The sequence below is a fragment of the Macrotis lagotis genome, chromosome 1 (assembly GCF_037893015.1).
Source record: "Macrotis lagotis isolate mMagLag1 chromosome 1, bilby.v1.9.chrom.fasta, whole genome shotgun sequence".
NCBI lineage: Eukaryota > Metazoa > Chordata > Mammalia > Peramelemorphia > Peramelidae > Macrotis > Macrotis lagotis.
In genome coordinates this window covers 880,793,048-880,819,084 of record NC_133658.1, presented here as the reverse complement: position 1 = coordinate 880,819,084, position 26,037 = coordinate 880,793,048, and the positions used below count along the sequence as shown (strand labels likewise).

Below are 26,037 nucleotides of genomic sequence, written 5' to 3'. Positions count from 1 at the left end.
CTGACCAAAGAGTTTTTAAAAATGTGAAATTTAAAAATAATCTAAAGAGAATGTTCTTTTTTCTGACACTAATCCAAAGGAAGTGTCTTTTATACCACATTTCATGGTTTAATTACAAATGCCATAAAACCCTGGGATGGATATGTTTGATAACTATGAAAGTTATGCTGGGTTTTTTTTTTAAGTATTCTGAAGATTAGTTGACCTTTGTTTACAATGACTTTCTAACTGCTGTTATCCTTTTTTCTCTTTCTGTTTCAGTTAAAAATTCAAGATGTCCATTTGCGATTTGAGGATGACAAGACCAATCCTTCCCACCCTTTTGCCTTTGGCATTTGCATAAAAAATGTATCTATGCAAAATGCTCTGAATGAGCCTGTAAGTATAAAATACTAAGACCACAAAGGTAACAAGCAATGAACCTAGGAATTGGTTATTATTTCTTGGTCTTCTTTGTGTCTTAATATGAAACACAGCAGAGCAGTATAGAAAGAGTTTTGGGCTTGAAATCAGGCAGACTGAGTTCAACTCTCACCTTGAGTTCTTATTAATTGAATGATTCTTGGCAGGTCTCAACTATAGTTTCACCATTTGTAAAATGAGGAAAACAATATCTTTGGTCCACATTTCAAAGGATTGTGAGACTCATTTAAACTAATGCAAGAAAAGTATTTTGCTAACCTTAATTGATATGTAAATATGAATGATCATTACCATTATTAATATAAGACCTGTTCCATTCTGGGTGTGTGTATGTATTGTACACTGCTATGTGTGTGACTACTGTTGTTTGTTGGTCTTTTTTGATCATGGTTTGACAAAATAAGAAAGCATTCATTGAATTCTACCATCTTCTCTGCTTCTTTTACTTTAGGTACAGAAATTAATGAGGAAAAAAGAGTTAGATGTGGCTGAGTTCAGTATCTACTGGGATGTGGACTGCACTTTATTGGGGGATTTACCTCAAGCAGAGTTACAGGTAGGTAGGTGTCTGTTAGAGGGACTTGGCTTCTCAGCATGGTGCTGGAATGGGGGGAGGAAGTGTTTGCCCATGTGAAAGAGTCAGTCCTGAGGGACCATCTCAACCAGCATGAATTTAATTCAAGGTTTCTTAAACTGGGGTCCATCAATTTAAATGATTTTCATAACTATTTCAATATATTTGACTGCCTTTGTAATCCTTTATTTTATTTTATGAATTTAAAAACATTCTTCTTACAAGGAATACATAGGGACTTCCCCAGAATGCCAAAGGGATCCAGGATACAAAAAAGGTTAAGAAACTTATGTTTTAAACAATAAGAAAAAGTAATTGTAAGAGGTTTTTTTAGATAGAAAGTATATTTTAGGTATAACCTAAGAATGTCATTGTAAAGCAATTGTAGCCTGATATAGTTTTTTTAAAAAAAGTAGTTGAAAAAATTAGACACACTTAAGTGGTCTCAGAAATATTTTTGCTCTCATGATGTTTTGCAGTTTTGGGGGGTTTGGGGGCTATCTGATTAAAGGATTTAAATATTGTCATAGAGTTCAGTGGAACTTCATTATAAGTTAGCTTAATATTACTTATTTTCAAGTATACTCCAGGGAAAATCACACCTCCCCAAATATAACCCTGAACTAGAAAATAGAAAAGGCTGTTGGAACACATTTAGCCTCCAATTTAGTTTAGTTTAAATGCTTATAGATCAAGATTATTTAAAAAAAAAAAACCCAACTACAACAGACCCGACAATAGTAAAATCCAACAAAGATGCCCTAAAAAGCAATTATTTAAATGGAATCAATTTGCTTTTGACTGTCAGGAGGCAATGGACAAAAGCATGGAAAGCCGTGATCATCACTACATTCTAGAGCCTGTGTGTGCATCTGCCCTTTTGAAGAGAAATTGTTCCAAGGAACCTTTGAGGTCCCGGCATACACCTCGTATTGAATGTGACATCCAACTGGAGACCATCCCCCTAAAATTGTCTCAGGTAGGGAGCCAGGGTGGATAGCCCTTATTTTTAGGGTAGAATGTCGACTTGTGAGCATGTGTTTTTTTATATGTGGAGTGGCTGTGTTGTGGAACACACACACACACCTTGATTTGGCTCTGATGATGATATAATGCTAGACTTGGAATTAATTATCTATTGTATATTGCTCCTTTGGGTGTCTTGATTAATGAGAAAAAAGGAATTGTTTTTAACTCGGTTTTCCTCTACTTCTTATGAAAAGCTGCAGTATCGGCAAATTATGGAGTTCCTTAAGGAGCTGGAGCGAAAGGAGAGGCAGTTGAAATTTCGAAAATGGAAGCCTAAAGTAGCAATATCTGAGAAGTAAGAATGTTTACATTTTTAATTGTCTGGAAGACAGAGTTTATAAAGTTGACCTATTGAATTTCTCTGGACCGCAAGTATGTACAGAAATAGGCCATTGGCTTTTATTTAAATATGTAGCTCATGGACAGAAGAGCCTAGTAGGCACATTGTGTTCTTAGAGAGGCATTAATTTTTTTTCTTGTCCATTGATGTAGTTTTGGGAATTCCTTCTTCGAGTTTCATGAGAATTGCTGAGATTCAGTTAGCTCTTGCTTCAGTTTCTTCCAGTCATTTGTTCTTTGTTAGCATCTTCCTTACAGACTTTTACCTAGATGATCTTGGTTGATAATTTGGAACATATCCCACTTTCTAACTTCCATAGCAAAGAATTTCCTAGTAATAAATTTTAGTCCTACATTTTCTGGGTTTTATGTATTTTCTTTTACCTCCTTAGAACTTTTCCATGTAAGATCTTTAGTTATAAATTTCTTGAAAATCTCCTCAAAATAAGTTTTACCACATAATTATCCTTTTATTATGTCACTGGAGAGAAACAATAACAGGGAAATAAGAAATCATTGATTTTTGGTTTGGGAAATCCAGTATAAGATTACTACTGATTGACCTTTCTGGTTAGATATACTTGTCTCACATTAGAATTAAATCGAATGTTTTGAGGGGGCAGCAAGGTGGCACAAGGAGGACCTGAGTTCAAATATGGCCTCAGACACTTAATAATTACCTAGCAGTTTGACCTGCCTTGGGCAAGTCACCATTGCCTTGAAAGAAAAAAAATTGAATGTTTTGAGAGCACAAACTCAGGGTAGCAAGGGAATATGATCTTGTAATCCCCAGTACTGACCTGGAATTGGGGGGGGGATATTGCAATAATCCATTAAAGCAATTGTATTTTCTTTGTTATAATGTAATTTATTATTGTGAAATATTTCAGTTGCCAGGAATGGTGGTACTTTGCTTTGAATGCTAATTTGTCTGAGATCAGAGAACAGAGAAAACGATGCACTTGGGACTTCGTATTGCATAGGGCCCGTGATGCTGTCTCATACACCGACAAGTATTTCAATAAATTAAAAGGAGCCTTGCTGTCTGCAGATGAGGAGGTGAGAGAATAGGGAATGGCATGGCAATGGCCACATCTTATGTTGCTAGTCTTCAGTTGTTCAAGAGGATAAGGATGTTTACACAAAAGACAAACTAAAATACATCTTCAACCAGCATTTCTTATTGTTGGCTAGGTTTTTTTTCTCTTTACATGACCAATCAGAGTTGTTCTTACTGCAGGAGAAGCAAATGTCCTGGACCTCCTGCCTTGAGATGCTTTTATAATGAGGAGGTCTGGAGGACCTCAAATTAAGTCCTGAGGTAGAACATGAGTTAAAAATGGGGAGGGAGCAGAGATGGTCAAGGGTTAGTCCCATCATATCCTTCTTCTTTCTGGAAATGTGGGACTGAGTAAACTATTATTTATCTAGGGATCTGTGTTTTAAAACCTAGCCATGTTCCTGAGAACCTCTTCTCTATTCTCAAATGCCATAGGTGTTCCAGTTCCAATAGTAGTTTTGATTTATATCTTCCTGAATCCCATTCATTGTGAAGAAAGATTACTTTGGTTCTGGGAACTGCTTTACTGATAATAATGACAATAATAGTAGAAATAATGAAAACAATAATGATAGGTGGCATTACCATAGTGCTTTAAGGTCAGTTAAACACTTTCTATATATTATTTCATTTGATTCTCAAAACAGTCCCTTGAGTTGGATGATATTATTAATATCTTTATCTTTTGGATGAGGAAAGTAAGGCAGATAATCCCCAGGATTGTACCAGGATTGTACAGTAAGATTCTGAGGCAGGATTCCAGCTCATGTCTTCCTGACTCCCAAGTCCAACTCTATCCACCAGATCGTCCAGCTGCTCAGAGCTCCACTTAGCTCCACAAGTAGATTTTTCAGTCAACGAGCATTTGTTGATCTTCTGCTCTACAAGTGCCAGGCATTATGCTAGGCCTTGCAAGAAGACTGCCCCTCTCTGCAGGCTGACTGTGGGGAGCTTGAAAAGATTCTGAAGAGCACAGAACTGCTGCTGTGCTGTGGCAGAAGGCTCTTTCCCCTCCTGCCTCAACCAGTAGGTCGTGATGGTGGGAAGCTGGAAGGGCTTCCAGTGGCTGTGCTTTGTTTATTTACTATCATTTTGTTGTGGATTTTTTTAGTATAAGCTAATGATTTTTTTTTCTTCATTATTTTGGTTAGGGTGATGTCTCTTAGTAAAGCATTCATTAACACAAAACATTGAAACTCAAACTATTCCAATAAGAGATATTCTTTTTTTTCTTTCAATAGGACTATTAAGACAGAATTTGTATAGCTTGAAAATTATTCCTATCATTTCATATTGGTGTTCTCTGGTTTTGCAAATTAGGCATTTTTAAATTGACATTTGAAACCTAATTCAGAAATGATGAGAAGAAACTAAATATAGTTTTCTTTCATGTTATATTCTTAAGGTTATAGCTAAGAAAGTAGGAGGAGATGAACAGCTAATTTATAATGACTACAAAAAATGAATAAATATAATTTCCCTTTCCTTAACTTCAGGACTACAAAGAACTTTTTGGGAATGTTAAGTATTAATGTGGGTTTTGTCTTCCACATATGGATTTGATTGTCATGCTTTTCCAACTAGCACAAGACAATTTAGCATGATTCAGACTACTAAGACTTTGTCCTAACTAATTTTCTGTATGAATTATTAGTGGGAAAGAAATCAGCTTTTAGAGACACAAATGTTCTTAGTGCTGTGTTCATACTTGTAAATCTTTTTTTTAATTATATATTTCAGACTTCAAATGAAACATTAATACACCTAAACTTGCAACTCTTTTGCGACAATTAAACTACTACTATTATTGTTTGACCAAATGAATTTCAATTAAAAAAATGCTTTGACTTGTCAGACCTTAGCTCTGAGTCTCCAGGAATTTTTATTCATCTGATCATAGCATTTAACTTTTCCTTTTACTTAGTTGTCATCAGTATATATTGTGTTCTTAATTTTTCTTTTAAAAAATATTTCTCTTTGATTATTATATACTTAATATAACTTCTAGACAGTGTATTATTAGTTTATTACTACTACTATCATTATTATTAATATTATTATTATTATTTATTTATTTTATTTTTTTATCTAGACCTGTAGCATCCCTGGTATAAGGGAGCTCTTAGTGTGGAGACTTTCCCCACTGATATGAAGAGGCAGCTTCTCTGTAACTCTAGTTGTTGCTTGGGGCACTGAAGATTTTATCTGATCTGCTCAGGGGCACAAGCTAGTTTGTGTCAGAGTCAGCTCTTGAATCCAAATCTTCTCCCTGGGTCAGCTCTCTATTAAGTAAGCAACACTGACTCTCATGCAAGATACTGTTTGGAATGGACATAAAGTTAATTATGTGGAAAGACTGTTTAATAAGAAACTCATATCTGATAGCAAATTTAGGAGAGCCACATAGGTTTATTGCCTCCCTTTGAAATATTAAGAGCACCCTTATTTAGGTGACTTATGAGGGTGTCCAATTAGACCAGGCCATGAAACCTGTTGGTATTTCTGTGGACTAGGAGGAAATGTATCGAATCGAAGAGGAACAGAGCTTTGAAGAACTAAAGATTTTACACGAGTTGGTTCATGATCGATTTCACAAACAGGAAGAATTGGCAGAGGTAAGTACTTACCCTTCTCTTGACAACTTATCAGAGTCTCTGATCTATGGCTTGCCATGTCTTTGTTTTGGGGGATACTTTAGAGCACAGAACAATTCTCACTCTTCCCATGGTGCTCATGTTTGTTTGTGGTTTTGTTTGGAGCAGAGCCTTCGAGAACCTTTATCCAGTTCTCCTGGAGAATCCCCCATAGACCCAGAAGCTAGGGGAGGTAGCGGAATGTTACAGTATCTTCAGTCTTGGTTTCCTGGCTGGGGAGGCTGGTATGGTCAACAGACTTCTGAAGGAAGACCACTGGAGGGGCTAGTCACAGAAAAGCAGGAACAGTGGAATCCTGAAGAAATCCTGGGTATGTTTGAACTTTACATTTCTGATTTAGGTTATTCTTGTTAATGAGAATCGAATGAAAGAATAGAGAGGCATTCATTTTGTATATTATTATACCTCACCCTCCAACTCACTCTTTGATCCCAGTACCCTGGTTTCTCTGCTCTTCCTCTCCTAAAACGATTGACTTCCCAACTCCAGCTATTTTCCTTGACTCTTCCCCACACCTGGCTTCTTTTTCTCTCCATCTCTGATTTCTGACTTCTAGTTTAATGGAAGAGAAAAGGCCCATCAAAGAATGGGAGCTTGAGAGAGGCACTTGGGTCTGAAAAGTTGCAGAGGAATGAATAGCTTGATAGACCTCATCCAGGACCAGGGACAGGACCAAATTAGAGAAGGTTATGTGTTTGGTAGCAAGGTGGTTAGCCAAGGCTTTGGAGGAGAGGACTGGAGAGAGCAGAGGCCTGGTGGCTGGCATTTATCTGACCTACTGGGCCAGGAGATGCAGCTGCCTAGCAGGACAGTGGGGCCTTGTGATGGAGTTGTTGTTCTATTGGTATATATGCCCTCAGATTTTTTTCATATGATTTTTTAAAAAAAGTATGTGAAAATTGTTTATCTCTGTAAAAAGGGCAAAATATTAAACCACTGTAGTATATATAGTTTCAGAAAGAACCTGAGTAACTCTTTTAGGAAAATAGACAAGAGAAAGATCGAAGACTTTAGACTCATAATTGGCTATTGGAGTGTCAGCCAGAAATGCGTATTCATGTAGAATCAATAGAATATCAACTTTTTGTCTGACATATTTATAATCAGATATTTAAAGTGCTTATAAAAAGTTATTTCTTTCCCCCCCCAGGGAATCCATATTTTAATTTAGGAAATATTTTCCTAGTTCTCCCCTCTATTTAAATTGAATGCTTCTAATTATGGAAGAAAAATCTCTTTATGACTGAGCCATAATAGTTCTTTATTTGCTTAATTTGAAGCTACTTTTGAGCTTAAATCTAAAGCTAGAGATCCTTTTCTCTTTTACCATTCTTGGCTCTGCTTAAACCCTGTGCAGTGTTATATTTTATGTTTAAATTAACTGTTTTATTAAGAACTTAATGTTGAGCATAAATACAACTAGACATGCTCAGTGCAACGACTTACATTTAAATGTATTAATTATATTGAATAAGATATCATAACTTTTCATCATCACTCTGTGAGTTCCCATCAGGATTGTTGGTCCATTAATTTTTCACTCTTTTCCTCTTACCTGGGAATACTGTCTATTCCATTCTTTTAGGGGGTGGCTTGACTTATAATTAGAAGAGGGGACTTGAAGAGAGGATGACCTGGATCAGAAATCCTGTCTAAATATTTGCTAGCTATGTGACAAGGGGCAAATCAATCGAACCTTAACTTTCTCTTCTTTAGCTACACAATGGGGATAATATAACCTGGAATAATTATTTGAAAAGATCAGATGAGATGGTGTATACAAACTTTTTGAAAGCTTTAAAACTACTGAATGCATATTTGTTGTAATTGTTCCAGTTTAGCTTTTTATCACCATCATTATTTTTGTTTTGCATTATTTCATAAAAGATGTTCTGGATTTCTTTATGTTCTAAAAGATCTCTACCTACTCCCTGTAAGTCCGGGCAATGGACTTCTTCCTCTATTATAACTTCTTCCTCTATTATTTTTGTTGTAGAGGAGTATTGTTGCTGTAACTATCCCTGGAGTATCTGAATTCTTGTTCACTAAAATGCTTCATCTATGGATTCTGTGCTCTCATTTTTCAGGCACTGAAGAGTTTTTTGACCCAACTGCAGATGCCTCTTGCATGAACACATTCACGAAGCGAGATCATGTCTTTGCTAAACTGAATTTGCAGCTACAGCGTGGGACAGTGACTCTGTTACATCAGGAGAAAGGGGCTCCTCCAGGGAATGAGAGTGCTTTCATGCAACTTGAATTTTCAGGTAGGGGAGAGATATTTGCCTACTAACTTTCATTTCCCTTAGACATTGCACACTTAAATGCTTCAGAAATATTTGATCAGCTTGGTGACTTGAAGTCAAAGCCATTATCCTGGTGCTGTATTCTTTTTATTTCTCTTAATTCTTCATTTTAGCCCCAATGTGGCTATTTGCCCAAGATCAGTAAAAGTTTGTGAAGGCTGAATAATAAATAATGCCAAATTGTTTAATTATATTATTGTGTCAGCCTTTGGAGGAAGAAAGAACTGGGTTGACATAAGCTTCTTGTGAACTGGCAAACTGGATTTTCTTTGCCAAACTTTTTTACATAGTAATTATGTTAGGGGAGTGAAACATTACTGGTGTAGTACAGAGAACACTGGAAAGACTGGACTTGGAATCAGAAAAACTTGACTGTACATAACCTTGGACAGGCTACTTTTGCTGTGTAGACCACAGCTACCTCATCTGTCAAGTGAAGAAGAAGGCCAACTAGGCACTGTCAGGGCTCTGCTAACACTAATCCTGTAATCATTAGACTGCAAATTCTTTGAGGGCAGGGATTCTCTTTTGGCTCTTTTTGTATCACTAGGGCTTAGCACAGACCCTGGAACATAGTAAATGCTTAATAAATGTTTATTGTATGAATGAATAATGTAGATATGAATTCTTTCAACTCAGTGGCACAGAATGAATTCTGGCTTTCACAGAATCATATTACAAAATCCCAGTGTTGGAAGGGAACTCATGGGCCACTTAGTCCAGCCTGCTGCTGACTGAGGCTCTCTACATGATCTCAACAAATGATCTTTGGACCGTCTGCAGAAGACTACTTATTGAGGGGGATCCACTGCCTCCCAGACCTGTAGCTATGGGCTCTGGTGTTTGGTCTGAAGATAGGCTGCCATCTACATGTGAAAAGACTCCTAAGGGAAGAACTTTTCTTATCCTGTCCCCTTGACATGATCACCTATTGAGAGTGAGAGGTCTTGTGCTCTCCCTTGGTAAAATTTAAAATCTAAAGGTATGAGTAATATGTTCAGTTTAATGTGGCAAAGTACCAGCTCTCTCTTTTCTTTTCCAGATGTGAAACTCTTAGCAGAGTCCCTTCCTCGAAGGAATTCTTCTTTACTCTTGGTTCGATTGGGTGGATTATTTCTCCAAGACCTGGTGACTGAAGGAACAATGTTTCCCCTTCTTGTCTTCCCTAACCCTGTATGTACCACAGTATAGTTTGATATGTGTTCAGGCTATTATTGCTCATTATCCCTTCAAATCCCTAAGACAAGTGGAAATTTTTTTCAAGCAGGTGATAATGAATGCTAATTTTGTTCACTCTACCATCTGACCATCTCTTAGGGATTGTTGGATTGACTTAAATTTATTTGTCGCTGTTGGTGATGGTAATTGTTGGAAAACTGCTGTTGAAATGAATGTCTGCATTCTTTCCCCTCTTGTCCTAAAGTCACCTCAAATGGAAATAGTTAGAGTAAGGTGCATTTTCCGACTTGGAAAAGAATCGTGTAAGCACTCATTCTTTTTGGAGGGTAATTGCTAAATTTCTTCTTTCCTGACTCTAGTTCATATGCAGCCTGTCCTTCACTCTTTTCTGGGTATACTTTTTAAACTTGAATGTACCTTTCCAAGACAAAAAAGAAATAGAAATTCTTCAAGTGATCTTGAATTATCAGACCAAGTGTCAAAGAATTAAGTTAATAAACTGTTTAGCTATCACTCTGTTCATAACTACTTTGTTTTAAATTTGGAAGAATTCATTCCCCTTTAATATTTTATTCAGAGTCAACTGAAATGATTGATGACTGTGCACAGAGCAGGCTGTTGTGGTAGGGTTTTATAAGAAGTAGGTTACATTGTTGATTTACCAGGGACTCGAATTCATCAGGGGACAAATCCATGGAATAAGCAGATAGCAATAGAAAATAATTTCTAAGTGTAGAATAGATACAGCCTATGATTTTTTGGTTTTTATATTGAGCATGCATTTGAATTGTGTTAAAGGCATGTAGTTCCTCAAGAGATTGAAGAAAAATATTGTGCATAACTCAACTATCCTCCTGTGTATTCTGTGTTGTATAATAGCAAAAGGAAGTTGGCAGTGTCTCACAGTCTCTTGGTCTCCAAACAACATCTTCAGAGAGAAGTGATCAATGTCCAGGTAAGTTTTCATGTTTTTGAAATACAGATTTTTGATAATAAATATACTGTTTATCTTGGATTAAATATAGTATATTTCCTTATTGTTCTAGCTTAGAGATTAGAAAAATAGAATGCATTCAGTTTTGAATAATATTGTTTTGATCCTGCAAAATGGATCTTAGTTTACCTCTTCTTGTTGTGTGGCTTATTATTGACATGTCCTTCACCTAAGGAACCAGTAAAAGAGTTAAGTGACTTATTTTCCTTACTTGTAATAATGGTGAAAATTGTACAATATTTTTTTGGTGCTACAGAAGTCATTGTTAAGTCCTTTGCTGATAATGTGATCATCAAGCCAACTGGCTGAAGAGATAATTTAGTACATTTTATCTCATTAAAGAGTTTCCCCCAGATATGACCTCTGTGTTATTTTAAAGCAATGGAAGAATATCTTTTTGCCATCTTTCCTTCTTATTAGATTTGTTTTCTCTTTTCTAGCTACTGATCCAGATGCTCCAGTTTTTGAGATGCTCTATGAGAAGAATCCAATACACAGTCACTTTGAGAGACGGCTGAATGTCAGCACCAGACCCTTGAATATTGTTTATAATCCCCAGGCCATTAAGAAAGTAGCAGATTTTTTCTACAAGGGAAAGGTTCATACCTCAGGTTAACTTTTTTGTTTTTTTTTTGTTTATGTTTATTCCTTTTAGTTTTCTAATTTTCCTGATCATTTTCAGAAGCTTTAGCAGTGTTCTTACCTTAACAGCAGTAGAAAGGTCAATGCAGTAAATAATTAGGATTTCTCTTAGTTTTTTTTAAATCCTTTAGTAAGAATCCTGGTGTTGCCACTTTTTTTTTGGAGAGAAGACAAGATCTTAAAGTATTCTTTTCTCTCCTATTTCTTCAGAGTCCTTTTTTTTTTTTGATGATGAACCTCCATTGATTTAAGGCCTTAATGGAAAGATTCAGGGAATTAGGTCTCAAGGACAAGAACAGTGTTTATGCTGCTTCCTTTGAGCAGCTCTACTGAGTGCTGAATAACTGAGTAATATATTTGGAAATTGATGGTGAAATAATTAATTGACATTTACTCTCCCCAACTTATTTGACTGGAAATTCTACAAGTTAGTTTTTTCTTAATTTTGAAGTGCTTCATGAAAAAGAAAATTTAGGTAAAAATATAACTTTTAGACCAGATTCATAGTATAGGAAGTATTTCTTCTGCCACTAAATTTTAGTGTTCTTAGGAATTTATAATATAATGATTTAGGTCCAGTAGAATATGATTGAAGAAAATGAGGATTCCTTTAATTGATGACCCTCAGTTTACTATCTCATTTGTTAGAAATGATTTCAGGGAATATTGCTGTAGACTTTCATTTTGAGCTTGATTCTCCTTAGGGAAGTAGTAATTCCAGGAAGATACTTCCTTCAGCTCTTCTGCCCATCTAGCCTGGCAAAGATCCATTTGGTCTCTTGTCTAATTTCAATCTTCTAGGTTTTGGCTATCAATCAGAACTTGAGTTGAGAGTTGCTGAAGCTGCCCGAAGACAATATAACAAACTGAAAATGCAGACGAAGGCAGAAATCCGACAAACCATTGACCGTTTGCTTGTGGGTGATTTCATCGTGAGTGGTCATATTTAAATATTTTTAATTTATTTGATTGTTTGCTAAGTGCTTTAGCAGCTGATCCCAGTTTGGAGTTATATGTAAAAAAGAGACAAAGTCTTGTGTGCTGTCTCATCATATTCATGACTCAAAAATCTTTAGAGCTGACTTGTAAAGGCCTGAGCCCAGCATAAAGTAGACATTGATTTTTGGAAATGAATACAATGGAACTAGAATTGACACTGGTGATGGGGTCAGAAGCAGGGGCCTTAACCTCTGCCACTGTATGACTATGAAGAAAACATTTTTAGATCTGATCCTTATTCATGTTAGGAAGACCCTACTATACTGGTTTGGAACAGGTATTTCTTTCTTTTTTTTTTTTGCAAGGCAATGGGGTTAAGTGGCTTGCCCAAGGCCACACAGCTAGGTAATTATTATTAAGTGTCTGAGACTGGATTCGAACCCAGGTACTCCTGACTCCAGGGCCAGTGCTTTGTCCACTGCGCCACCTAGCCACCCCCTAGGTATTTATTTCTTCAGCAACTAATTATTCAGTGCTCACAATGTGCAAATGACTGTACCGAGCACTATTAAGACTCCTTGGTTTCATGGAGCCAAGTAATTAAGAAAAAATTTTGTTTTCTACTTGAGTGGAATGACACACATTTATTAAGCAAGTACTATATTTGTCACTCTGTGCTTGCTGCTAGGGCTATAGAGACGTGGAGGAATATAAAATATATGCAGAGAAGCAGTCATCAAATGTATATAAGAATCATTTAAAGTTGTTTTAGAAGGAGTAGCACACTTAAGAGCTGAGGAATCAGTTAAGGGTGTGTGGGAGGTGATATGTGGCCTTCAAGCTGTGCTTAGAAGGCAGCTGTGCATTCTGTGAGACCGAGGGGAGGAGAGAGGGCACAAATCTGTGGCAGAGTTAGAAGGGACCCTGTCTGAAGGGCTAGTGATCTTAAGGTAGGAAGGCCCTGAGCAGTGGATAAATGCTGAGATAGAACCAGCCACTATGGGGTTCAGACCCAAGGAGCAGAATGAGACCTCAGTTCCAGTATCTAACCCAGCATACAGAGGAATAACCAGGGCACGGATCCCAGACAAAAGGGGAGCCATTCTTTCTGTCTGAACAGGTAGAGTTACAACTCCAGCAAAGAGTTGCTGGTTCAATTGATGCTCCATTTTAAGAGTCATATTAAGAAATGCTTACTTGTCATTTGACTTGTTTTTCACAGGAAGAAAGCAAACGTTGGACAGTTCGCCTGGATATTTCTGCCCCTCAGGTGATATTCCCTGATGATTTCAAATTTAAGAATCCTGTGTTAGTTGTCGTGGACTTGGGCAGGATTTTACTCACCAATACTCAAGGTTGGTTGGCACTAAAGGAAATGTAGTAAGGGCATTCTTGGAGTGATCTACCTTCTCTCAATAAGGTGTCTATAATTTTTTTTTGATTCTCAATATGGTTTAATTATATATGAATTGTGTATGGCTCATGAAGTTCAATATTTTAATTGGAAGAAAAAATTTAAATGTAAAAAATGGGAAATAAGTAGAAGAATGAGTAACGATATGAAAAATCAATACAAAAATAATGTCTTTCACTGTACATATACACCCATCACACAGTGTCTCATATGCAAAATCATAGCAAACAATTATCTAATGAAATGCTATTCTGGTGTTTTAATATTTTTTGGTAGTGTCCACTTCCCAGATTTATTGTGAAACTCATTTTTTTCTTCTTTTTAAAAAATTTTTATTTTTAATTTTTTTTCACATTACTGCAATAGTCATGTTGTAAGAGTAAACATAACCCCCTCCCCCCACACACACCCAAAGAAAGAGAAACCTTAAGAAAAATAAACTGAGAAAAAAAATGTGATTCAGTCACATTCAGATACCATGAACTCTGTCTTTGGGATGGATAGCATTCTTTATCATAAATTCATCAGAAAATTTTCTTCAATTTTTTTTTCTCAGAGCTTCTATTGCTAACAGTAGTTCCCTCCGTCCTATTCCTCCCCACTTCCACCTTTCTCTCTTTTCACTCTGTCCCTCCTCAAAAGTGTGTTGATTCTGACTACCCTTATCCTTGATCTTCCTTCTCTTCTATCCCCTATCCCCTCCCCTCCCCCCGGTCCCCTTTCTCTCATTCCTTTCTTCTCCTGTTTTCCTCTAGGGTAAGATAGATTTCTATACTCAATTGAGTATATATGTTACTTCGTCTCTGAGTCACTTCTCTTGAAAATGAAGGCTCACTCACTCCCCCATCACCTTCCCCCCCTTCCACTCCATTACAAAAGCTTTTTCTTGTCTCTTTTATGTGAAAAATTTAGCCCATTCAACCTCTCCTTTTCCTTTCTTTCTGTACATTCCTTTCTTGCCTATTAATTCAATTTCTTGCCTATTAATGTTATATGAGAAGGTTCATATGAGTTATCAGTATCATTTTCCCATGCAGGAATACAAGCTATTCAACATCATTAAATCCCTCATAATTTGCCTTTCCCATTCACCCACTCTATGCTTCACTTGGATATCAAACTTTCTGTTCAGCTCCAGTCATTTCAACAGGAAATTTTGAAAGTCCCCTATTTCATTGAATGTGAACATTTTTTCTTTTCTCCTCAAAGAGTATGTTCAGTTTTGCTGGGTAGTTGATTCTCAGTTGTCTCTTTTGCCTACTAAGATATCATACTCCAAGCCATACAAGCCTTTAATGTAGATGCTGCTAAATCCTGTGTAATACTGACTGTAGTTTCATAATTGAATTATTTCTTTCTGACTGCTTGTTATATTTTTTCCTTGACTTGGGAATTCATTTTCTATTTTACCCTCTGCTTCTAGGATATAAGGGTAATTTTCCTGGAGGATTGCTTGAAAAATGAAGCCTAGGTTCTTTTTTTTTGGTCATGAGTTTCAGGTAGCCCGATAATTTTTAAATTATCTCTTCTGGATCTGTTTTCCAGGTCAGTTCTTTTCCTTAGTGATATTTCATGTTTTCTTTTACTTTTTCATTCTTTTGGTTTTGTTTTATTGTTTCTTGATTTCTTACAAAGTCATCATCTTCCCTTAGCTCCATTCTACTTTTGAAGGAATCCTTTTCCATCTGGCCAATTCTGCTTTTTAAGGTATTCTTCTCATTGACCTTTTGGACTGCTTTTTCCATTTGACCTAAATTGATAGGTTTTTTTTTTTAGGGTTTTGCAAGGTAAATGGGGTTAAGTGGCTTGTCCAGGGCCACACAGCTAGGTAATTATTAAGTGTCTGAGACCGGATTTGAACCCAGGTACTCCTGACTCCAGGGCTGGTGCTTTATCCACTGCGCCACCTAGCCGCCCCAACTAAATTGGTTTTTAAGATGTTATTTTTTTCAGTATTTTTTTTTGTATCTCCTTCACCAAGCTACTACTTACTGGTTTTCATGGCTTTCCCACATTGCTCTCATTTCTCCTTCCAATTTTTCCTCTACCTTCCTTTGTTGATTTTCAAAATCTTTTTTTTAGCTCTTCCATAACCTGAGTCCAATTTATATTTTTTCTTGCAGGTTTTAGATGTAGATACTTTGGCAGTTATGTTCCGAGTGTGTATTTTGATCCTCTCTGGGTTCAGAATAAGTGTCTGTGGTCAGATTTTTTTTTCTTCTATTGTTTGCTGATTTCCCAAAACTATGACTTGATTTTTAAGTCTTTGTTAAGGTGGGGCTCTAGGGGCCGCTAGGTGGCGCAGTGGATAAAGCACCAGCCCTGGAGTCAGGAGTACCTGGGTTCAAATCCGGTCTCAGACACTTAATAATGACCTAGCTGTGTGGCCCTGGGCAAGCCACTTATTTCCATTTGCCTTGCAAAAAAACCTAAAAAAATATATAAAGTTAAGGTGGGGCTCTGCTTCAAGTTAGAGAACATACTGCCCCAAGTTTTTGAGGGTTTTTGCATCTGTCTTTAGGGATATCCCCCAGGGACCTCAATTTCTTCAAGGTCTTTTTAGAGTCTTTGACTACTCTCCTGACTTGTGCTCTCTGATCTGTGGATGCCCACAAGCACTCCCTTCTGTCCTGGAGCTGAGAGGAGGGTCCCTGCTCTACTATGGTAATAAAACTCCTTTTCCTGAGACGGGGGCCCAGACTGCAGCCTAGATCTGAGCACAGCAAAGCTATGGAATCCTGCTGCAGAGATAGTGGAGAGACCTCTGCAGTCTCCCCCAAGCTCCTTACCATCTGTGGGCAAAGCACTTTGGAAGCTGCTGGGTGACTCCCTGCCAAGTGGCTCCCCAAGCCTGCTCCTGGTCCCTGGGGGCTGAGTCTGCACCGAGACCTGCACTGGACTGAACTCCATGCTCACTCCGGTGTGACTGAGTTTTCCTGCTGAGCTTTCAAGTTGATCTTCACAATCTCTAGACTGAGAGGTCTGGAAACTACCCTTACTGCTGCAGATTGTTCTGGATGATTGGAGTCAGCTCCAACATGACCTGAGTTGCACTGCAGCCCTTTCTAACCTGGATGTAACAGACTTTCCCATAGATCTTCCAAGGTGTCTTAAGCTAGAAATTGTTTCACTCTTTCTTTCTGTGGGTTCTGCCTCTCTAGAATCTGGTTACAGTCATTATTTAAAGGTATTTGGAATGGTCTGGAGAGAGCTTGTGGGAATTCCTTAGCTCTTCCCCCAGGTGTCCATAATTTCTTGATATTTTGTGTGATTACTATTTTTAGTTGTTTTATGCTTAGAGTAGAGAGCTAGAGATTTTAACCAATTGAAGTTTATTTCATAAAGAGTCTCCAGAAGGGTAGATCTCACAACTATAATTAGATTTTAAAGCTAGGTGTTTTCATTAATATGTCTGATATTCCTTTCACTACTATTTGTAGTGAATTGCAAAATTTAAAAATAGGAAGAGACTTAAGCTTTTATCAAGTTTAACCCCCTTCATGAAAAGTATTTCTGCTATAATATTTTCTTTTAATTTTTCTTTTGGTTACTTTTGAGTTCTAAGCTGTTACCCCTCTATCTTTCCCTTCTACCCCTGCACTAGAAAACCAGCATTTGACGCAGATAGATATGTGAAACCATACGATATATACTTATATAGATTGATTCTTTCTCTGGAGGTGGAGAGCATCTTCCTTCATAGGTTCAAAGTCCCCACAAGTAGTGGAAACTCATCATTTCTTTAGACAGGCTATTCTACTTTTGGACAGTTTAAATTATTGGGAAGTTTTTCTTGGCATCAAACTTAAATTTGACTTCTTTGCAACTTTTACCATTGTTTCTAGTTCTGTCCTTTGGGTCCATATAGAACAAGTTATCCACATGGGAGCCCTTTAGATATTTGAAGGCACTTATCATATGACCCTTTTGCCTCCTTTTCCCCTCCTCCCCCTCCCCCCTCAACTTCTTTAACTATACCCTAACCTAGTTTACGCTTTCTTTTGTTTTGGTTTTTGCAAGACAATGGAATTAAGTGACTTGCTCAAGGTCACACAGCTAGGTAATTATTGTCTGAGGCTGGATTTGAACTCAGATCCTCCTGACTCCAGGGCCGGTGTTTTATCCACTGGGCCACCTAGCCACCCCTGAGCTTACTCTTTATCTGAATCCTTTTAAACAATGACATTTAGAATTGAACACAAATATCTAAATGAGGTCTGATGAGGACAAGTAAAGTTAGATTGTACTTCCCCATTCCTAGATGCTCTGTGCCATGCAGCCTAAGATTGCAGTAGTTTTGCAAGGTCATATCACACTGTTCATTTATAGTGTGCTATATGGTCTACTAAAATGCCTTCATTTTTTTTTTAGATCTGTTCTCTGTCCATGCTTCTCCTATTAATGTTTTATTTATAATCAATATCTTCATTTTCTTCTCAAGAATAGTAAGTGATGCTTTATGAAAAGCTGTCTTTACAGCAATTGTCTTGACCACTGGTTTAGTAATTTAGAGGAGAAAATGAGGTTAATTTGGCATGCTTTGTTTTGATAAAGTCAGATTAATTCTTTGTAATCACTATTTTCTCTTGAGATGTTAACCAGTCATTCTTTTAAGGGTCTGTTTTAGATTTTTCTCAGGAATCATTGTCAACTCAGTGTATGATTGGTAGACTGTGCCCATTTTTTGAAAATTGGAAGCCTATTTGTTCTTCTCCAACCTCATCATACCTTCTCATTATTTCATGATCTTTAATTTATTGATGTCAATGACTCAGCAGGTACATCTGCCAGTTCTTTTCAAGACTGTGGAAGAGTTCATTTGGGTCAGGGAACTTTTATTTATCAGGAATAAGCTGAGTATTCTCTTAATTCTTAATATCTCATTACTTATTTTGGGTACTGAGTCCCTGGTAGTTATTTTCATTATGAAATGTACAGTGAAGAGAGGCCATTCTTCCCTGTGCAGAAACAGAACCAAAGGATTTAAGCAGCTCTGCCTGGTATTTTAAAATAAAGGCTTAGATGGTCTTTCATCCCATTCCTCCTCCTCTCCCAGTATAAGTTAAAAATAAGCCAATTATTTTTCTTTTCTTGACCAGCCTAGGCTCATTCTGAAGTTTAGTTTTCCTGACTCTATCCTTACAGGACTGTGCCACATTCTTATTGTATCCTTCTTTGCTACCTAACCTTGCTATTATTTTCTGTACATTTCTTTTGTTCTTCATTCTTGAAGAGGACCAGTGACATCAGGAGCTTATCTTGGCTTGCATGTGAATTGAATTTGAGTGAGACTGAGCTGCACAAAGTAATCAGCCTCACTTTCTCCTCTAGAGTCATTGGAGTTCAGTGGCAAGACAAATAGTTAATAGACACAATTTTTTAATAGAATTATATAGTTCTTGAATCTTTCTTAAAATTATGTTGAAGGAGAGAAGACCACTGTTTTTTATCAGAATGTAGAAGAAAAGTTTGTGTTGATTTTTTTTCTTTTCTTTCTGCAGAAGATTATAAGAAGAAAAGTACAGAAAGTTCCTCTTCTGACATGAATGAACTTAGTGATGATGAATATAAGACACCTCTTGCCACCCCTCCTAATACTCCACCCCTTCAGACAAGCAGTAGGAATGGAGTGAAAACCCCACCATTTCCTGCAGTTGAATTCAGTGAAGAACAACTTCAAGCCCATTTAATGAGCACAAAGATGTATGAGAGATATTCCTTGTCATTTATGGACCTGCAGATCATGGTTGGAAGAGTGAAAGACAATTGGAAGCATGTTCAGGACATTGATGTGGGACCAACCCATGTAGTAGAGAAATTCAATGTGCACTTACAGTTGGAACGTCGATTGATTTATACATCAGATCCCAGGTATCCCGGAGCAGTGCTCTCAGGTAATTTACCAGATTTGAAAATCCACATCAATGAGGATAAAATATCTGCTTTGAAGAATTGCTTTGCCCTTTTGACCACTTCAGAAGTGAAGCCTTCTGATGTACTCATCAAGGAGAAGATTTTTTCTGAAGAGGAACAACGGGGGAGCTTGCAAGATTCAGTAATGAATTTAACTCAAAGCATTGTGGTTTTGGAACAGCATACAAGGGAGGTTCTAGTGGAATCACAGCTCCTTTTAGCTGAATTTAAAGTTAATTGTATGCAACTTGGTGTTGAGAGCAATGGTCGTTATATTTCTGTGCTCAAAGTGTTTGGTACCAATGCTCATTTTGTGAAGAGGCCTTATGATGCTGAGGTGTCACTCACTGTCCATGGATTACTCCTGGTGGACACTATGCAGACTTATGGTGCTGATTTTGATCTCTTGATGGCTTCACACAAGAATTTGAGTTTTGATATTCCAACAGGAAGCCTTCGTGATAGTAGGGCCCAATCACCGGTCTCTGGCCCTGATAATGTCACAATGAGTGATCGATGTATTGCAGCCACTAATGTGTCACTTAACAATATAATCACCAAAGATCAGGAGTCACTTATTAAGTTAGAATACCAGTTTGTAAGTTCAGAATGTCCCTCAATGAATTTAGACAGCACCCTTCAGGTGATATCATTACAGGTAAATAATTTAGACATCATCTTGAATCCAGAAACAATTGTAGAACTGATTGGTTTTCTTCAAAAATCTTTTCCTAAGGAAAAAGATGATTCAAGTCCTCAGCCTTTAATAAACGATTTTGAAAGAAGTTTCAGGGAACAAGAAACATATCAATCTACTTATGAGCAAAATACAGAGGTTGCAGTGGATATTCATAGACTCAATTTGCTGCTCCTTCGAACAGTGGGAATGACAAACGGGGAAAAATATGGCCGAAAAATTGCAACTGCCAGTATAGGTGGAACCAAAGTTAATGTCTCCATGGGTAACACAATTGATGTGAATGGTTCTCTTGGCTGTTTGCAACTCATGGACTTGACACAAGATAATATCAAGAATCAGTATGTTGTCAGCATTGGAAATTCTGTAGACTATGAAAACATTGTTAGTGATATTGGTTACTTTGAATCTGTCTTTGTAAAAATGGAAGATGCAGCCCTCACAGAAGCTTTGAGTTTTACATTTGTTGAGAAGTCTAAACAGGAATGTTCCCTTAATCTCAAGATGGCATCCCTGCATTATAACCACTCTGCTAAATTTCTAAAGGAGTTAACACTGTCCATGGATGAACTTGAAGAGAATTTCCAAAGCATGTTGAAAAGTGCAGCCTCCAAAGTTACCACAGTTTTGGCCACCAAAACTGCAGAGTACAGTGAGATGGTCTCTCTCTTTGAAACACCTCGGAAGCCTCGGGATCCTTTTGTCTTTGAGGAAAATGAGGTTTATGGTTTTGACCCATCCATAACTGTCAGTGACACTGTGAAACTTATCTTAAATGTCAACATAGAATCACCAGTCGTCTCAATTCCTCGAAAACCGGGAAGTCCTGAGCTGTTGGTAGGACATTTAGGACAGATCTTCATCCAGAATTTTGTGGCAGGTGAAGATGAATCAAGAAGTGACCGACTTCAGGTGGAAATCAAAGACATTAAACTGTACTCTTTGAATTGTGCTCAGTTGGCAGGCAGGAAGGGTTCTGGATCTGAAGTAAGCCAGTCTCTCCACCCTCCCTCTGGTTCTGCCAGTGTTAATAGCCAGGAGGAAACTCATTTCACTCGACATGATTTCTTTGAATCGCTGCATAGAGGTCAAGGTGAGTTGTGTGACTCTTTGGAATTCAGGATCCCAGTCTCAGGTCACTTTACTAGTTTGCTTTTCAAAGCAAAATTTCCTAGAATAATTTGTTCAAATACTACAGTAATGAATTTTTATTTTAGAGAAGTGATAATTATAATTCCTCTCACTTCAAGTCATATTTCACCAAAAAAAGACTTGTTTTAGACATAGAGGTCATCCCCCTAAGGAAGGAATATCTCTTCCGCAACATGCATGAATTGAGAGTAGTCCAACTTTTGGTTGGCCATCCTAAAGAAAGGAGCACATTATAAGGCAAGTTAACACATTCTATTGAGATGATTTTCTGAATGAATTTTTAAAGACGTCAATGAGCAATTCTTTAGAAGTACTAATTATAAAAGTGGTTTTGCTCTTGTACCATCGACTCTACTTGATAACATATGCCAGTTTACATGGGCTAGAATGAGTAACTTAGAATAAGAGCTGGCAAGTTCTTCTTGTTAACTCTGTAAGGCTGCTAATACAAGTCACAGAAAATAGTATCTCATTTTGAATCCAATCAGTGACCAAATGATTTGATTTATTAAACTAGGCATCCTTGGTTGATGGCCTTTTTTGTCTTATAAATTTTTATGGATATGATTTTTCATCATCACCAGATTTTTTTCTTACTATCCTCTCACAGACAGCTTGTTCCATATGACAAATAATATTTGGGGGAAAAAAAGAGAAAAAATCTACAAACCCAATGAGTACATGGGAAGAGTCTAAAAATATATCCAATGCACCTTTTTCTCTGACCTTTTTTTGCCCTGAGTCTTGGGTGTTAAATTTCCATTTAAAAAAACTTTTATGTCCATTTGTAAGTCATTTTTATAGATGCTATAAGATTGTTATAACATACACACACACACACACACACACATACATACACAAACACATAGAGAGGTTGTATGAATATGAACTTGTAAAAATAATAATATAAATGTAGGTTAATATTTACATTTATTCATCAACTTAGTCTTTATAGTGCTTTTATATGACTATTAATCAAGACTAACTCAAGAACATAAATTCATAGCCATGTAGGATTTATAATTAGAAGGGATCTCAGTGATCATCTGGGCCAACCCCTTTATTTTATTGGTGGGAAAAACAAGTCTCAGAGAGATTAATTGCCATCAGGATGAACTTTGAAGCTAAGTAGTGTCAAGCAACTCAGATGGGAGTGGATGAGACCTTGAAAGTTAGGATGTCCTGATGCTGACACTAAATGATATAATGTCCACCGGATTATATGGCTGTGTATGCAGTTGAAACATAATACTTTAAATTGAATTGAATTGATGCTACCAAAGTGTTCATCCTCATGCCAACTGGCCTTAGTCTTTTATTGCTTTTAGATACTTGTGCTGAAATGCACACTACAGATTACTTTTGACTATAATCTCCATACTGTTCTTTTTGTAAACAACTCTGAGTTCTAGGCTAAATTGCCCCATGAGCCAAATTAAATTCATTAAACTTATTTATTAGTAACATTGAGTAGGGTAAAGTGTACATTGTTGCTTTGAATATATACTGTTCTTTCAACTAAGATATTTTTTCCCTCTCATCAGCTTTTCACATTCTGAACAACACCACCATCCAGTTTAAACTGGAAAAGATCCCTATAGAGAGGGAATATGAAATGACCTTCACCCATTGCGTGGATGATGTGGGAATCTCAAGTATTATGAAGATCGAAGGAAAGTTTGTTAATCCTGTTCAGGTCAAAGCTTTTTCATTTCTAAAATATTTGCTTCATCATCATTTCTAAAATATTTGCTTCATGATTTTAAATGATTCCAAATAGTAAAATTCTATTGTAGTGAATATCAGGATAGATTTCTAGTTTTTAGTAGTAATTGATAACACCAAGATTCTGTTGTCAACCAATAAAAATTTATTAAATGCTTACTCTGTGTCACATGCTGTACTTAGCACAGGAGATGCAAAATGGGGCAGAAGACAGGCCCTGTCCTCAAAGCTTCCAATCTAAGGAGGAAGAAAACATGCAAACAAATATAAAGAAGCTCTATACAGGATAATTAGTAATTCCCTCATTAGCAGAGGGAAATTTCTGGAATGAAGAGGAGTTAGAAAAGCTTCCTGTAGAAGGTAGGATTTTAGTTGGCCAGAAACACTGAAACCATGGGGCAGAGAATTATGTTATGGAGGGCTCTGAATACTAAGCAAAGCCATTTTATTTGATTCTGAGATAACAGGGAGCCACCGAGAATATTGAGGGGGGGACGCATTTGCACTATAAGATCACCAGTGAAGGTTGTTTTGATGTGCACTTCTTATTAGTGATTTGGAATAGAGGCTTGTATATTTGTCAATACTTTTCAATTCTTATTTTTGAGGATTATTTGTCTTTCTCCTTTGACTGCTTCTCTACTGGGGAATGGATTTCAGTCTTAAATATTTGCTGGGTTGCTTATTTGTTTTGAATAACAGATGCTTTTCACTGATAATTGATACAAAAATCTTTCCCCAGTTAACTAATACCCTTCTTATATTAGTTGGACTAATTTTGTTCACATAAAAGCTTTTAAATTTCATGTATTTAAAAGAATTAGCTATTTTCTTGTATTCTACTCTTGTTTAGTTAAGAATTTACTCCTTCCAGTTATGGAGGGTTCCTGCTCTGGTTCTCTCCTATTATATGAACTTTAATATTTAGGTCACATATTCAGTCAGTAAACTTTTATTAAGCATCTATTATGTGCCAGACACCACGCTAAGTGCTAATAATACAAAAAGCAGCAATAGCAGTCCCTTGCAGTCAAGGAGGTTATAGTCTCATGGAGGACACAACATTCAAACAATTATATGTTTATATACATGCATCAGTTAAGAGGGACAGGGATAGCTTCTTGCAAAAGAAAAGATGGGATTTTATTTGAGACCTAAAGGAAGTCAATAGGGGCAGTTGAGAACTCTTCCTCTCTGACTGCTGATCTCTCTAGTTTCCTTTAAGTTCCAATTAAAACCCCACCTTCTATCTATAGGGATCCTTCTCTAACCCCTGTTAATTATATTTCTTTTCCTCTTTTAATTATTTCCTAATTATTAGCTAGGTGGTAGAAGTGCATTAAGTTTTATTATTTTTAATTTTTCATTGTCTAGTTGATTACATTAATATATTTATTTTGATCTTTGCTTAAAGTATAATTGGGGGAGATATAACTTTATATAAAGAATACTGTAAGAAATCTCACAGAAATGTTCACATTAGCTTAAGTAGGGGAGAAACTGAGTAATTTTCTATCTCTTTAATGCAGGTGGTGTTGGCAAAACATGTATATGAGCAAGTTCTACAAACATTAGATAACCTAGTCTACAGTGAAGACTTGAATAAATTCCCAGTCAATTCTACCTCATCTCCTAGCCCTAATTCTCCTCTTCCTTCCCTCAGTGGTGAGCCTTGTGTTGAACGGAAAGAGAATGGATTGTTTAGCCATTCTAGCTTTTCTAGTACTTCTCAGAAGTCATTGTCTGTGAAGGAAGCAAAATCCTTCACACAGATCCAAGCCAACTTTTGTATTTCAGAGCTTCAGGTTCAGCTGAGTGGAGATCTGACCTTAGGAGCCCAAGGTCTTGTGAGCTTAAAGTTTCAGGATTTTGATGTTGAATTTAGTAAAGACCATCCTCAGACTTTGTCCATTCAGATTGCTTTGCGCTCTCTACTGATGGAAGACCTTTTAGAGAAGAATCCAGATTCAAAGTATAAGAACTTAATGGTGTCTCGAGGAGCTCCCAAACCATCCAGCTTAGTGCACAAGGAATATCTTTCCCAGTCTTGCCCCTTGGTGTCCAATGTGGAGTATCCTGATATGCCCCGATCTCTACCTTCCCACATGGAAGAAGCTCCAAACGTCTTCCAGTTGTACCAAAGACCCACCAGCATATCCCGGAAAAGACAAAAAGACGACAAAGACAAAGATTATACTTTGACCCCGCCTCCTTCTCCTGTGGATGAACCCAAGGTCTTTTGTGGAAAGAGTAAATTTGATGATTCCTTGGTCCACATCAATATATTCCTTGTGGACAAGAAGCACCCTGAGTTTTCTTCCTGTTATAATAGAATAAACAGGAGTGTTGATGTTGATTTCAACTGCCTTGATGTACTGATCACTCTGCAGACTTGGGTGGTAATATTAGACTTCTTTGGAATTGGTTCCACTGCAGACAATCATGCAATGAAGACAGAGCCTACAGACATTCAGCAGACAGTAAAGTCAGAGTCCAGCATTGTGCTAGAAGCCAATATTCAAGATCCCATTAACACCAAACTAGATCTCAAGGTACATGAGCTTTCTCTAACTCCTGAAGAGAGTGAGTGACAAGGGTCCATCTTCATTTGAAGTTGGCATTGTTTAACATTTACTTTAGAAAATACTTGTAATTTTTCTTTCTTCCTTTCTTTTTTTTTCAAGATAATGGGGTTAATTGACTTGCCCAAGGTTACACTACTAGGTAATTATTAAGTGTCTGAGGCCAAATTTGAATTCAGGTCCATCTGACTACAGAGTTGGTGCTCTGTCCACTGTGCCACCTAGCTGCCCATTACTTGTAATTTTTAAAAATTTCTTGCCTTGATCCATGTTGCCTTTGAACTTGTGTTATCCCCTCCTTGGAAGTCTTTGTGTTATGGTTGTAGCTCTCTGGAACTAGGGTAATAGACAGCATTCCTCTGAGCCCCCGGATTCCAGACCACTTCATTGTAACTGAACTATTTGAACCCAGGTA

At 37.1% G+C, this 26,037-nt stretch overlaps 1 protein-coding gene across 5 annotated transcripts in view; it reads left to right on the top strand.

Moving 5' to 3' along the window:
• VPS13D (vacuolar protein sorting 13 homolog D) overlaps positions 1-26,037 on the top strand; it is a 349,290-nt gene that overhangs the window by 20,406 nt on the left and 302,847 nt on the right. For 4 of the 5 annotated variants that reach the window (XM_074218409.1, XM_074218411.1, XM_074218410.1 and 1 more), the window contains 16 exons: positions 262-378; positions 875-979; positions 1,806-1,976; positions 2,221-2,321; positions 3,256-3,424; positions 5,939-6,040; positions 6,188-6,389; positions 8,167-8,346; positions 9,428-9,558; positions 10,444-10,519; positions 10,999-11,169; positions 12,002-12,132; positions 13,362-13,494; positions 19,055-21,256; positions 22,860-23,011; positions 24,570-25,592. In XM_074218409.1, coding sequence (XP_074074510.1) covers positions 262-378; positions 875-979; positions 1,806-1,976; positions 2,221-2,321; positions 3,256-3,424; positions 5,939-6,040; positions 6,188-6,389; positions 8,167-8,346; positions 9,428-9,558; positions 10,444-10,519; positions 10,999-11,169; positions 12,002-12,132; positions 13,362-13,494; positions 19,055-21,256; positions 22,860-23,011; positions 24,570-25,592 — 5,166 coding nt within the window. Of the gene's footprint in view, positions 1-261; positions 379-874; positions 980-1,805; positions 1,977-2,220; positions 2,322-3,255; positions 3,425-5,938; positions 6,041-6,187; positions 6,390-8,166; positions 8,347-9,427; positions 9,559-10,443; positions 10,520-10,998; positions 11,170-12,001; positions 12,133-13,361; positions 13,495-19,054; positions 21,257-22,859; positions 23,012-24,569; positions 25,593-26,037 lie in introns of those variants that run through there. The other variant, XM_074218412.1, reaches the window with a different exon arrangement.